Below are 15,255 nucleotides of genomic sequence, written 5' to 3' on the forward strand. Positions count from 1 at the left end.
TTTCCAGGGGTCGGGGTCAGGGTGCTATCACCCTAATACTTTCCCATCTCAGCTGCTTTAATCTAATATGGAAGCCAGGAATAAATAAAAGGTGAAATTCTATAAGCATCGATGTGGCATACAGGTTGTTTTTTGTAATTACATCCTTGTTTTTCTTCTACTATTCCTGTAAACTATAAAATGCCTGGGCAATCAATATCTTTATATTAGCAATTGATCACATGACAAATTGTATCTGAAGGAATAAACCAACATCTAAATGTCACCCAACTTTGCAACTCCTGCAAAGGGAGTTTCTCGGATCATTTTCATTTTCAGACCAGCAACTTTACCGTTTTGGTTCACTCTCACTACTCCTGTCATTGTTGTCTGCTGTAACACACAGCTGTTTTCAGTAGGAAATCAGTGCCCAGCGCAAAACCATAGCAGCTAAACAGCCAGATATTTCGCCCAGGACTGCTGGATGTGTGTTTGTCATGTGGCCAGAAATGTTAATGTGCTCCAGATCTACTAGACGTGAAAACAGGCATCTGTTTGCTAACAAGTTTGTGAAATTAAACTAAAACTAAAAGAGATGATCAGTTTGCTGCATTTCTGTTGTCCACAAAATAACAGGAAATGAAGGCCTGCCTCTGTTTCCATTTGACTGATTCTCTAAGAAAAACATGCCTTTTTTTCAAATACAAGAAATACATGTTTTTTTTAAAAAACTACCTCAAAGCCACAGGAACGTAGTGCTGATAGCCCCTCACTTTTTAACGTTAGGTAAGCAGGAAGTGATTAGAGCAGACTCTTAGCTGTTCATTAATTCTCACTCCTTGAGTGAAGGACTTTGAACAGCAGGATAGACACAGGAGAACAGTTTTTGAATTCTTCTATTTGTGCATATTGCGTGTGTGTGAGTGTGTGTGTGTGTGTAAGCTGCACAGGCACACAAGACACAACAAATTACATAGCAAATTAGGAGAGCAGGCTAACTTTGGAATTAAATCGGTGACAACTGTGGCTTCTCCAAAGCCACTTCGATGTCAATTAAATGGTGCACCAAATAGCTAATTAGCAAGCAATCAGTGACTGTATCCAATGCTGTGTGTGTGTGTGTGTGTGTTTTTGCACGTGAGCCACAGTTTCATTCCTGAATCAACAAGAGAACAAAGGAGAGGTCTGACAGTAAACATCACATGGGAAGTACAGTACATACACTTCTCTTTTAGCATCTTTTTATCACTATTTGTTCCTCGTGCTGGCAGTAAGGTGAAGCTTCTGGTTTAATCATTTGCTCTGTTGAAGTGTTTTTGCTCATGATATTCACTCTTTATAAGCTGCAAAGGTGCTGTTTTGTTCCTGACAATGACCTCTGACCTCTGAAATATCATAGTTTTCCACCCTAAAAGTCTCCGCCTTAGTTTCTGTCTGGGTGTTAATCCGGAGCATCCTGTGGCTACAGGGCAGGGTAAGATGACAAGGCATGATGGAGGTGTTGTCATGCCAACGACAGATTAGTGTTCACAAAGTCGGAGTCAGTGATTCTCTGTCTGTGAAAGCTGTCACCGGGAGAATTATAACCTCCTATTTATCTTTTCCACTGCTTCCTTCCAATAGTTATTTTACTGCTCAGCTCCTCTTTTTGCTTTAACATGCAATGCTTCTTCCTTATCCCTATTTACCTTCTTTACCCTTCATCTACTTTGCTTTTTTTTTTTTTTTTTTACAGCTGCACTGATATTATCAACATTTACAACATAGTTGCAGTAAAATGAAATAAAATAACCTCCTGCGATGTGAGAGACATTACATTAAGTACTTTTCCTCACATCATCCCTGCAACCATCTTTCTGTTGCTAGGTTTCAGCTCTCTAACTTTGCTCTCTGAGACGACTGACAAGCTCCACCTCAGCCCCTGAGCCATCATCTTCTGTTCTCTGACCATCCCCTCACTCTACCACTGCTTCCTGACGGCGTGTGCCCTGTGTAAGTGAGCAAGCAAAAGGCAGAGGCTCAAGCTCAAAGTGACAGCCACATTGACTTCAAAAGACAAGCTTGAGCGGATGAAGATGTAAACCCTTCGTCCTGGTACGAAAGAAGGTGAATTTTCTTTGTATCCATAATCTGCAAGCTTTTCAAGAGTCATGTGGCTTTAACCTCAGTATTAAAGAGTATTTGTTAGGGGAGAGATGGGAAAAACAGCTGAGTAATGGCTAAGCTGTGAGTTTATTTACACATTTATTTGGCAGTGTCTGTAACCCTGTGCACTTTAAAAAATCTCACAGTCATGTAAGGGAACTTTACATATAACTCTGCTGTCTATATTTGCCCTTTAAAACATCCATCCATCTGTTATGTCTAACGCTTGTCCTATTGATGGTTATAGGAGGGCTGGAGCTAGTCCGAGCCAGCTTGGGTGAGAGGCAGAGTACTGGACAAACCCTCAGAATATGCAGGGAATGATACCACTCCCACATGTGTCCAATATGAAGCTTAGATTTGCATAAAGACTGCAAACAATGGAAGCATCTAGTCCAGCTCTGTCCACCTGAGCTTTAAAGCTACTGAAACATGGATGTTTTCTGAATATTATCTAGTTTTTATGCTAATTTTCTCCTAGCTCATTTTTCATTTAGTATATAGTCACAGAAGTGTCATCAATAAATCCTCAAATGCCAAACTATTTCTGCAGACACAGAATGAAACCTCTATGATCTACTTAGCCCCAAAGCTTCCTTTAAGTTACACAAGAAAGCCAGTGTGGGCTGCAACTGAATAATCTCTTGATCATTTTTTCAAAAATGAATTTAAGGTCCGAATTAAAGCAATAAATCCACCTATGTAAAGAGCTGCAACTACACAGTGTTTTTGGGATATTTGCTAAAACAATTTATCACCGAAAATGATTGTAGAATCATTTGTGGCAGATTAACTGATCAATTGCCTAATTCCTTCAGTATTAGACTCTGCAGTTCCATTTTCTGCTACCAAGTGTGGCTGTGTAAGGTTCCAGTGTATTTAACCGTATTTCCTCTGACAGCATTATTGTTTTGGTTTAAGCAGGAAAAGTCAATTACTTTATTTTGTTACCAAAACTACTACCATCGTTATAATAACCCTCTAATGATGTACATTTGAACTTTTTGGAGCATATTTGAGAACAGTTTTTGATAATTACAGTAAATGCCCATTTGTTTGTGACAAGTGCTTTTTCTTAAGTGCTTCTTCCACCTACGTTTTCACATGTAACCTTTCCTCTTTATCTTCCTTATCTTACATGATCCCTCTCCCAATATCTACTGTCTCTCTGTCTCATCTCTTCAATCTGAGTTCACCTGCACTGCACTGTACTCCGCATGGACTTTAGGGTCAATGCATTCTACCCCTGACCAGAAGCCAGCTGTAAAACAAGACTATCAGCTGCAAGTTCCAGCCTTCTTCTCTGGCTCTCTGTATTTCTCTCTTTCCTTGTAAAAGAGGCATTGTATGTCCACGAGGACACCCGGGTGCAATACAGCATGTCATTGCAATGCTTTGAACACCATAAAAGCATCTAAGCCAGAGGACACTCAAGAATCCATGAAGACAAGTAGACACTTGAAAGAAATGCATTCACTTTTACACACAGGCACACATATTTATGCATCGTCCCTGTCTTACCCCTGGGTGCAGTTGGCATGGCAGGGATGGCACTCGTTGTTGGCCTTGGCATATTTGAAGATGAAACTGTTGGCCCCTTGCAACCCATCAGGGCACTTCTCCACGCAGTTCGGTCCATCTTTGAAGTGAAGGCATTTTACACACTGGTCTGGGCCCTGACAGGAGAACAGAAAAAGGAGGAGGGAGATGACGGGAAGGGTTAGGAGGAGGTAGTGTACAAACGGTGAAAAAAAAAAAAAAAAAAGATGTAGAGGTGTCGTAAAGGGATTAGTAAGAGGAAAGGGGTGAATGAACAGAGATAAAGAAATGCAGAACAAAATGATGGGTGAAGAGGTGAAAGACACCAGCCAGACCAAATAAAGTTATGGAAAATGGAATGGAATAAAGGAAGAGGAAAAAATGGAGATATCAAAAAATATATGAGTGAGGAGAACTGAACAGGATCAAATTCAAACCTAGTGAATCATGTCAATTTGCTCACTTCCTACCACAGCTGTAGGTGGCAGGACCTGTAAGAACTCCATTCAGTGATATATGATGTATCGAGCAAAGTTAGCTAGAGTGTATTCCACTGCACCCCTGTTAAAACTGGCAGAATGCATAAGGAATCAGGTCATGCCAAAGTATGGCACATCGAATATGATGGAGGAGATGACAAGTGGTAACAGCATGAGCTCAGCTACAGCAAAATCAGAAATAAGTAAGATGGATAGTGGTGTGTGTGTGTGTGTGTGTGTGTGTGTGCATGAATGTAGTACAAGAAAAACTGACTGTACTTGATGTGTGTGTTTATCCATGTGTCTGAACTGATGAACGAGTGAATTTACAAATTATGCACATGTGTGGGTGTGTGTGTTTGTGTGGGTGCGGTTGTACTGTAGGGGCTGGGATGTGATCTGATGGACAGCTTCTCACAGTTTGACACAGTCAGCCACATGCCATCAATAAACATTATTCTCACTTTGCATGTTTGTGCAGATGCACATGTCTGAGTGCGAGTGTGTATACATGCAGATGTTTGAAAGTATTCAAGTATGCCATATGCGTGTGTATTTGTGTGTGAGTGCCTGTGGATGATTGACTCTGGTGTTATTTACTACTCAGCTGTGACCAGCATCTCAAACTCAGCAGCCTCTGTGCATCCTTGAGGAGTCACTCTCTCTCTACATCTCTTATTTTCTCTCTTTCTCTTTCTTTGGGGACAGTCATAAAAGGTTAGTGACACAAACTAAATTCCACAAATAAGTCATGCATCTCATTTGATACAACTTTCTGGGATGTAACACTACAAATGTAAAATTAGCCTACAAGGATGGGGAAAAGCAGATGTTTCATACCGGATGTTTTTTGGCTCATACTACCTAAACTTTCACTCAATCACAAACATCTTTGTGTCTCATGAGAAGAAAATCCTTCATTAGGTTAAACAATGCTTATAGGTTTCTCCTGAATGATGGTTTTGAGTTAGAAAGTTAAAGAAAGGAAAAGTCTCACTGTCAAAATTTAGATGTAGATATTGTGCTTAGTGTTGATCTCAGGATTATCTACCTTAATAACAAGTAAGTCTAATGTAAAAAGATAAACTGCTGGTCTGTCCAGTGAGAGCAACTCAGGGTTCAGTGTTTTGTCCAGTAAAAAGTAGGAGGGACCGTGGACAACCCACCCTCCCATCTGAGCCACATCCACTGTCTTTTGGGTTCGATATTTTAAATTACAATATTATAAAAGAGAGCACTAAAGAAGGAAAAAAAAATCTTATTTTAATTAGTGCAAAATTAGTCATGTAAAATAATGAAATATGATTCTCCCATATATATGTGTTTGAAGTTTTGTGTCTGTTTTAGATTATATAGATTATTCTAAAATCCAGCTCTTCTCTGATTGATGCAGTCTGAAAGTAGATTGACTTTCAATGCAACCACAGCAACCTGAGTGATGAATGTGTTTGTGCCTTTATGTTGCTTGTTTTGCTTTGTGCTGTTGTCGGATCGAAACTTTGCTCTATTAAATTTGCTGGAAGCTGCCAGTGCAGTGTGCTGATCTTTCCTTTAACTTTTGTCTCAACTTTGTAATAAAACATCCTAATTTCTGAGGCATGTTTTTTTTTCAGACTCAAGTGCAATAAACTGAACATAGTATGATATGACTGAATCACCTGGCTGAAGATTTATGATGTCTTTGTGAATGTGAATCTATAAGTTAGAATGTCTAATATCTAAAAAGTTTGTTTATGGATGTTAATGATAACACAAAAGCTGAGTTATTTCAGTCAAAACAAACCGGAACATTTTAAGAGCTTTAACTTTAAGAGCTTTGATCAGAGTAAGACAAGAAGACACCATTTCTCAGGGGGTACATCTCCCTACTTTCTGTTGGGGATTACACATTTAGAGCAAAAGTGAGTGTTTTTGCCACCATGTGAATCTAGGATTAAACAGACATAAATAAATAGCCAGTGCAACACTGTGTTTCAAATGTGTTGTTGATCGTTTCTAGGCAAGAATTACTTTGCTCATTTGAGTGTTTTCATGGGATTTGACAAGAAGAAAATGCCTGTTTGTGGTGTCCCATGTTGCATATGTCTACAAGTTGTTCTAACTACAGCAACTATTTGCTTCCCAGATTGATTTATTTTAATAATTTTTAAAGCCTGAATGCTGCAGCCATGTATGAGCAGATTTGTTTGTACATGCTGTTTATGTTTATGGCTGCATGGCTGTTGTGTACATCTGTGCAGTGCTGTATGTCAGATGGCATTTTAAAAGGAAATTTCTAACATTTTGGAGAGTCATAGGGTGATTTTATCTGAGACTAAAAGTGACTTTATTGGAAGGTCAGAAACCAATCTCATTTTGCTGTTTTGAGTGTGTGTATGTGTGCTTGCCAAAAGCATGCCTGCTAAGGTAGCTACCGTAGTTTATCATTCCTCCCATTAACCTACCATTCACCTTTGTGAGCACTGCACTTATATCTTCTGAAGTCCTGTGCTCAAAACAGATAGACTCCCACAAAATATGTTAAAATCCACTTCAGCACACACATGATATGAGACTACCTTGCACAGAAAAACTATATGAGTGATTTTAATCTAAAAGTGAAAAGTCTACTTCTAGAAAGTATCATCAATTAAACAGGAAGTTGAGTTTGAGGGTGTCTGGAGAGGATTCTGTGGGATCTTACCTGGCCAAGACATGTAACGGTGTTCCCATCCATCTTCTCACACTGGGTGTCACATTCCAGACACACAGATCCATTGGCAAATTCCCGCACATCCCTGATAGAGATGGGGAAATTGAGAGAGAGATGCATGTATTATAGATTTGAGAATGTACCCACAGTAAAATATTGATTAAGAGCCTAGTGAGGAAGGATTTTGAAGTATGCTGTGTGCATATGAGAACACACTGTACACAGAAGCCTTATGACTTTAAACCAACATGTTATGCAGTATCCAGAAATGAAGGTGAGACCTCCATATACTCATGCCCATCTCTGAAATTCCTAATTGCCAGAGTGTCCACTGGTAAATGGGCATACAGGGTGGCAAGCTGCCTGAGGCTACTTGATTAATTAAAAGGCATAGTATGGTCAATATGCTACCAGAGAACGCCCATAAATATGAAGAGCTTTTTAAATCATAGGCAAACACAAAGGGATCTGTGGAGTGAGGAGTAAGTAAGAGAATAGTCAGGGGGAGGGAATAAGGAAGAAAAAAGAGGGCGGAAGAAGCAGGAAGAGGGCAGGTACAAAAGGTGACTGGGTGAAGGGGGAGGAACAAAGAGTGTACGAAGAAGAGAGGAAAACATGTTTTAAGAGGAGAGCACAAACAGATATCAAATCACTGCAGTTTATCGAAGTTCTACCAGACCTTTTACTCAGTCAGAGAGATGCATGTAGCTCATGTCAGTTTTGCTTTTTCATTTAGAAGGAATAATAGTAAGCAATAGATCTCAGTACTGGGTTTATACACTGCAATTACATTGGCAGGAGATGCACACTGCCTGAGGACAGTGTTTAATCCTTATATGTGTGTGTGTGTGTGTGTGTGTGTGAGGGTGTGTGAGAGTGTGTGTGTGTGTGTGTTTGTGTGTGTCTTCATGCATCTGATCTATAAATCTCTCTCTTGTTTGTGTCCAAATCAGCACATTATGTTTGTTTTCTTACTGTCTGCCGAGCAGAGCCTGGCTGCTGTCAATAACAACCCTTTTTAGAGCGATTGATCAGCTGATGCAGAGGACAGACACCCTCAGAGGAGGATTTGCCGAGTGGTGGGGTAACAAGTGGCCCTCTGTGTGTGTTTTGTTTGTATCTGCATGTGATGCTACCAGAGTGTAATAACAATGCAATGCAATGTACTGTATTCCTCCTTGTTAGTTTTTATGAGATCTTGCACTGAGAATCTCTCCAATAGATCTCCTGCGGGTATGTGTGTTTTATGCATTTTTATGTGGTGAATATTGGATAAAAATATTTTAGACTAGGTTCAAAGGCCACAAAAAAGAAAAGACACATCCTGACACATTAAAAGGCAATAAAAGTGAAGATAAAATCCAAGTTTTCCCTTCTGCTGAAACTTAATGTAACTTTATTTTTTTCTGAATGGTCCTAATGGTTCATCAAGTTCATAGTAGTGGTGTCAAACATTCACACTGACAGTATCATAAAGTGCCCTTTTATTAATAGTGTTTTGTTGGACTCAAAGGAAGCTCCCATTGCTCGCTTTATATTTCTCCTACGTCATTCTTTTCCTTGTTCCAAAATAAATTAGATTTCTCTCCTGGAAGCTTTGTCCAGAAAAATCCTTTAGAAATGGGCCCAGCCTGTGAAGAGATATCTCTTTTGTTGAATGAAAAAAAAAAAAAAAACATGGAGAAGAAGGGGTGAGAGACAAAGCTTGGCAGCAGTGCTCTCTAGGGTCATTTCCATTCAGTCAAAACCGTTCCTCCTGATTGGCCCCCTTCATGGCTGGAAGTGTGCACCACGGCCCCATTGGGGATGGCCTGATGGGGGATTAGCCCTGTTTTAGCAGGAATTAAAGCAGAACTGTGGTCACTATCCAGACCTCCAAACCTCCAGCAAACCAGAGCATGGCCAACCCACCAGAGCAACTTTTTTAATTAAACACTTTTCAACACCTCCCTAATCCGCCTCCTCCCTCCTCCCTGAACCCCAGCGGACACCTTCTCAGATGTTCTCTTTTTCCTTCTCACACTTCTTTGCTCTTCCTTTGTTTTATTCAACAGATGTATAAACTAAAGGGAATAAGTGCCTTTCCTCATTAAGGATGGAGACATATAACGAGGGTGAGGTGAAGAATCTTAAGTTGTAAAATCACTAACCTCAAAACATATTTAATGAGCAAACACAAAATTCTTTAGAGATATAGAGTCCAATATACGGTAATAGTTTTAGAACACATGCAGATACTGGGTCAATCTATGCTGCGAACAGTAGAACCACATGTACATTAAAGGCCTTTACACAGCAGAAGCAAATTTCCTGAGTGATTTTTTTTTTTTGCATGTCAATATTTCTCAAACCAATAACTGGCCAATAGACCATTTTCACACCAAGGTGGTAGTTCGCTGGGCGAAAAAGCAGCATTTGTATTTTCTCGTAATTTTTTTTTCCGTAACGTTCGCTGGCGACAAGAACATCAAATCACAATACAGCTTATTGGGAGATCACTTAAAAACATTCAACCTGGCAAACCGTCTTATTAACTTTGTTTCAGCTGAGAGAGATCTTACAAAGGCAACGTATAAGGACAGTGTATGGAAAATATAGCCTCTTCATGACAGCAGTCTGTTTATATTATACTGAATAGTTTGCAACAACGTGAAAACAAGTTTTTGTTTTCATGCTATAGTCATCTACCGACATAACCTTACATTCTATATCATACACAGTATACAATACAGAGCAATGGAAAACATGACGTCACAGTTTATTGCCATTTATCTAAGAATCACGACAGAATCAGTTTACAATCATTATCAATGTTAAGTAAATATTCAAAGTTTCTGTTATTCTTTATTGCCCATTGCATTGAAATCAAAAAGGTGGTACTGTCTTCTCACAGGACACTTTCAGTTTAAAATCTGAACATTTGTATAATATTTATCACAATGATGAAAATTTACCAAACTAAGATTCAGCACTTAGAATGGAAATGTTATTCAAAAGGTCCAAGCTAATTATACTAGAGCATTTGGACTGAAGACAAAATTACTTTTAAAGTTCATACTGGCAAAAGTGGCAGATGAAACCTGACAGTGTTTTTTTTTTTTAAAGAAGAAAGTGCTGAAACAGTTTCTCTGTGTACTGAATTAGGGTGGTGGTATATTTAGACACGCAGCAGCCTCCACTGCTATGCTGAGATAATGTTTTCTATTTTATTACTGGTGGCAGTTATTGCACCAAACATTGTATCCAGTGTGAAAGAACAGGCTTGTCTTTCTTTCTGATATAACTGCTTCCCTATTATTGTCATTTATAGAGACATTTACACAAAGCTCTTATAACATATTATCATTTTATACTTTATCAGTATCTGTTTAGGGCTGATGATGCTACTAAATCTAACTGAGTTTAGTCCGTCTGCTGTGCTCAAGTAACTTACTGATCCTTTATTGTATCTTTATGTCAGCAATATAACATATCAGGTTAATTCTACAGTTAAAATAGCAAGTTGACCCCAAACTAGAATAAAACCCACCCTGTAGATGTCATGTCTATTCATGGACTCATCGTAACATCAATTTAGTTCTTGATGATTTTAAGGATCTTATTTGAAACGTTTGCTGAACTGTGTTATACTTTCTTCTTTTTCAGGCCCTGTTTAAAATTATTGTTAAAATTTAACAGTATTTGTTGCTAAACGCTAAAATTCACCTAGCATTTGGCTAGTTTTCTATCCAGGCAGCAAGCATACACAGATTTTTTGAAGCACAAATCAAGTTGTTTTTTGGTATGAGTGAGACAGAATCCAGAACAAGGTGGATAAACACAACATTTCCGGTGTTTACATCTCAAGAGAAGTGACTATTTATCTGCCAAATACACATTTTTGAAGCAGGTGGTGACTTTTTGCACGAAGCAAAACTTGTAGGTTATGTACATTTTGATTCCACTGTTCTGGCCAATGACACAAAGCAAGTGGGTCTGTCGAATGTTACCTACACTGCATCACAGTGACTGACTGTATTTACAGTATAGGGAAAAAAAAGTGTGCTTCAGCAGCTCCCTGCCACGCGCCTTTCTCTAGCCAGGCTTCTTCAAAGCCTTCACTGTGAGCTGTTTTTTCCCAGCAACTTCAAAGCCTCCCTCCCACAAATGGTGCTGGGAAAGGACCAGCAACAAGTCAACATGACCGAGGGTTTCTGGCTCTCATACACCCTCTCTTGCACACATACGTGCACTCTCTCCTGTTCCCCTGGGGAAACCACCAGCTTGACATCACTGTTTGCAAGAAAACTCATATTTATCTTATGGCAGATGCTGATGCTATAGTCTTATTTTAGATGGATGCTTTCAAGTGTTGTGATTCACATCTCTTCGTTCATTTAAGAGTAGCACAAAAGGCTGGAAACTACATCTACAAAGAAGTGTTTCTCCCCAGGTGAGTTGGCAGTGATCTTTTTGATGTGCCTCTTGGCAGCACAAAGCAATGACCTGAATGCAATTATTCACAGCAAAAACAGAACATCAGTGGATTGTAAGGATGCTCAAAGGGCCTTTGTCGCAAATGTCAGTCATTTCCCAGCTCACAGCAGTAAACACTCATGTCTGTCAACCATTATGGGCAATTTGTAATAAAATATGATACTTCAACAATATATTCAAATTGATTTTTGGACAGCAGATGTTACACGCAGCCAAATGTTGCTTTAACTGTTCATGTTAACTGTTCACAGTGTGAAATCCCTTACTGGTTGATCTCATTACGTTCATTCCAATTGGCAATTAGACTCTCATCCTCCAGAGCCCTTGAGGATGTTTTGACTTAATTTTCATGCATCAAAGCTGTTTTAAATTGATTTTTATTTCCTCTGCTTGTCATGTGTGGCTGTTCACAAGGGAATTAACGCAGTTTCCTGAAACCATAATCATCTGACATTCAGGAAAATTCACAGTTTTTGGTTACTTTTAAAGTTTTATGTGAGGTCAGTTCAAACATACTGTACAACTGGACACTTGCAAAACACTACCCAGAATGCATTGCAAGCATTTATAAATGGACAACTCACCCATCAAAAAGGTTGCAGGACTCGACACAGGTGCGACCTCGTCTAAAATATCTGCAGGAAAGACACTGGTTGGGCCCCGGGCCCCAGCAACCATCGTCTGAACACATCTGGTCACAGACCATTCGCTGCTGAGCTGTGGCAACAAACAAAGTAAATAAATAACTACACAAAAACTAAATAAGAAAACATCATCAGATACTTTACGTGCTTAAAAACATTTACACATGGACACATACATTGAAAGACACACTCCTGTAGCCTGCACACCCACATTACATTACATGAAACACTGTATAATCTGGACTGAGAAATAATATGCAGGCACACAGTGAAATATATCTACAATGATTTGATAAGAGCAGTTTCATGATATGATACGGTGTTGCCTGATGGGGGCCAAACCCTTTGTGTGTCAGTGACAGACTGGTGCTGAGCATAATGAAAAAGCGTGTTTAAGGCCCCCAGTCAATCTCACACATACACAACACCACTCATTAATGAACTAACGATATCAACTGCAGTCTGACTGGGCCGAGACAAACTACACTCTGTTTTCTGTTTCTGTCACAGAGAGCTTTACTGGAGAACATACATGCACGTGTAACATCCTAATCAAAAGCACAAGCATTGATCAAGACAAAAAATTTCACATTTTCACTGAAAAACTCTGGTGAGATTTCACCATCTGCAGCTAAATCACATGTAAACTATTCATTATTCCATCAGGTGCCTGCTACCCTGTGGCTAGCAGCATGCTTAATCCACCACTGTGCATGATACATCGAGCACTTTCCTCACAGGGAGCTGAATAACCACTTTCATGGGCAAGGAGTGAGAGACACCCATGATACCGTCGTCTTGGAAACGGGCATGCTCGTGTGTAAGGCTGGTTGGAGCTGAATTTGTAGAGATATGCAGGTAAGTTTTGAATTCAGGGAAAATAAGACAGCAGGGGATCTTAATGGGTATTTGGGCATCGTGATTTGTGTGTTGAAATGAAAGACTGAATGTTTCCTCTGGCAGCTAAGGTATTTTCCTGTGTCAGGTTTATCATCCCAAAGTGAATACGGTGACACATTCTCTAACATGGCTGTTAGCAGTTTTCTTTCACTCTAAAAAAACATCTATGTTTCCATAAGACTAACTATATGCACCTGAACTGAACTGGCTGTGGGGGAAGAATTAAATGATCCCTCTCCCACCATCAGTACTCACTGCATTCCTTTGGATCTCGGTTGTTGCGGATCAGAACCTTTTGGCTTGGCGTCCTGAAGAGTGATGTCCAGTTGACAGTGTTGTAGTAGCACAGGCGGCTGTTGTTGAAGATGTAAACGTTACCAGCACTGATCTCATTCAATGACTGGAACTGAAGGGAGGAGATCCAACGCTGCTTCAGGATCAGCAGAGAAATACCACTTCCACTGCAGGAAAATAAAAACAGGAAAAGAAAAAGAAATAAGTGGAGATAAAGATAGAGAGCAGTGGAACAGGACAAAGATGAGGCAAATGAGAGGGGAACAAAGAATTTAAAAGAAATAGATGTACAGAAGAAGATTTGGGGAAACAAATTGAACAAGACAGAGGAAAGGAGGGAGAAAATATGAGTGGAAAAATTAAATAAGGGGGTAGAAGACAAAAAAGGAAAAGGACAGAGCAACTGATAGAAGTACAGGGTTAGACAGGATGAAAAAATATGACAGATTGGTACATAAGGGAGGGGAGGAAGGAAAGGAAGAAAAGGGGAAAGATCATGAGACAAAGAGGTGACAGTGGAAAAAATAGGACATAGAATGAAAGGAAAATAGAAGTAAAGGGAGATAAAAGCAGGACAGAAGTAAAATAGGAAATAATAGAAGGGAAACAACAAAAACACAATAAATAAAGTACAGATGAAGATAATGACGAAGGTTGCTTCAGGTGTGAATGAAACACTGCTGAGCTACAGATTCATGACTGGCATTTGAAAAACAAGGCCAGATCTCCTTCGACTCAGCCAGCATTATCCCTCGGATCTGCCACTTTTACAGAACCTGTTATTAATAATCAAAGCTACGTGTCAGCACCACTTCAAAAGCTTTTGTACAGAGCAACACAGGCCAGCGGCTCAATAACTCCAATAGCTACAAAGAAACCACATATGAACCATAGAAAAAAAATTCAGACTAGGTCACTGGGCATTTTTTGCCACATTCGGAATGTTATGCTGTTTCATTATGCACGTATAGTATCGCACAGTACATAAAAGCTGTGCTGTCTAAATAAGCCCATTCTGTCTTAACCTAGACAGAAAGTCCAGCAGTGCCTAGTCTGTTTCTGAATTGCACACACACCTGTAAAGCGATCTGCCACCAATAGTTGCCAGGTTGGAAAAAACACTCAGGTCTGTCATGTTCTCAGGCCAAGACTGGATGTTGAGGTAACCTAAAGACAGACACATCACAGAAAACTGGTTAAACATATTTAAATGAAGTAATCATCTTTTCTATTTTAGCTAGTGTATGGATAAGATAAGCTGTTTTTGTGGTTTAAAATTCGGAAAGGAAGATAGCAGAAAAAGAACATAAGAATCTGAATAAGATAAGAGTCTGGAAATAAAATAAAAAAAAACTTCTTTTGTGTAAAAAAAAAAACAAAACAAAACAAAAAAAAAAAACAGCAAATTTTGGTAATGGAGGTGCCCCACCTCTGCAAAGTTCAAGCAACAACCCATTTTTTTCAATCAGAGAAGACAATATATGCTAATTAAAAGAATGGATTCTATATTCTCTGTAATTTATCCAGTTGCACTTGCCTTTAATGACAGATTTTATCAAATCAGCATCTGTGAAAATGGCATTAAAGGGGTAGAGCAGAAAATGGCTGGGATAGAATAGCCATTTCTCTTTCTTATTACTTGGGTTTTCATTATGAAAATGCAGTTTCACTCCATTAGCTGTTTGGCTCAACTGCAAGTCACACTTTAATATGACAAAGGGCTCTGTATACAAGGTATTGCTCATCCCTTAAGGCCTCTAATAGCTAATGAATAAATACACACATAGAAGCACACACACACAAAGCTGCACATACTGTAAGCACGAATAAATATCATGCACACGCACAATAACACTGTATCCACCAGAGCACCTTTTAAAGTTTACTGACAAAAATCATCTTTCTACTTTCCTCTTAAAGCTTTCTTTTACTACCTCAGTGACCAAATAATTCACGGTAGAGTCTTATAAAAATATTGTTTTGTTCAGTCTTGTTTTTCCAAGGTGACTCCAGTGAGGGCGTCTCACCCGTGATCTCTTTCACAGTGCGGAACACGTTGAGGCGCTCAGGGTCCAAAGGTCCAATACCATGATACATGTCACTAAAG

The 15,255-nt window shown here is 39.3% G+C and overlaps 1 protein-coding gene across 10 annotated transcripts in view; it reads right to left on the reverse strand.

The window, feature by feature from the left end:
• The window catches only part of LOC113127487 (receptor tyrosine-protein kinase erbB-4-like), a 210,113-nt gene that overhangs the window by 45,755 nt on the left and 149,103 nt on the right, over positions 1–15,255 (reverse strand). For all 10 annotated transcript variants that reach the window (XM_026302131.1, XM_026302123.1, XM_026302126.1 and 7 more), the window contains 6 exons: positions 15,176–15,249; positions 14,225–14,315; positions 13,110–13,315; positions 11,895–12,027; positions 6,826–6,919; positions 3,646–3,800 (listed from right to left, as the gene is read on the reverse strand). In XM_026302131.1, the coding sequence (XP_026157916.1) occupies positions 3,646–3,800; positions 6,826–6,919; positions 11,895–12,027; positions 13,110–13,315; positions 14,225–14,315; positions 15,176–15,249 (753 nt within the window). The remainder of the gene's footprint in view (positions 1–3,645; positions 3,801–6,825; positions 6,920–11,894; positions 12,028–13,109; positions 13,316–14,224; positions 14,316–15,175; positions 15,250–15,255) is intronic.

This window comes from Mastacembelus armatus, chromosome 2 (genome assembly GCF_900324485.2).
Source record: "Mastacembelus armatus chromosome 2, fMasArm1.2, whole genome shotgun sequence".
NCBI classification, from domain to species: domain Eukaryota; kingdom Metazoa; phylum Chordata; class Actinopteri; order Synbranchiformes; family Mastacembelidae; genus Mastacembelus; species Mastacembelus armatus.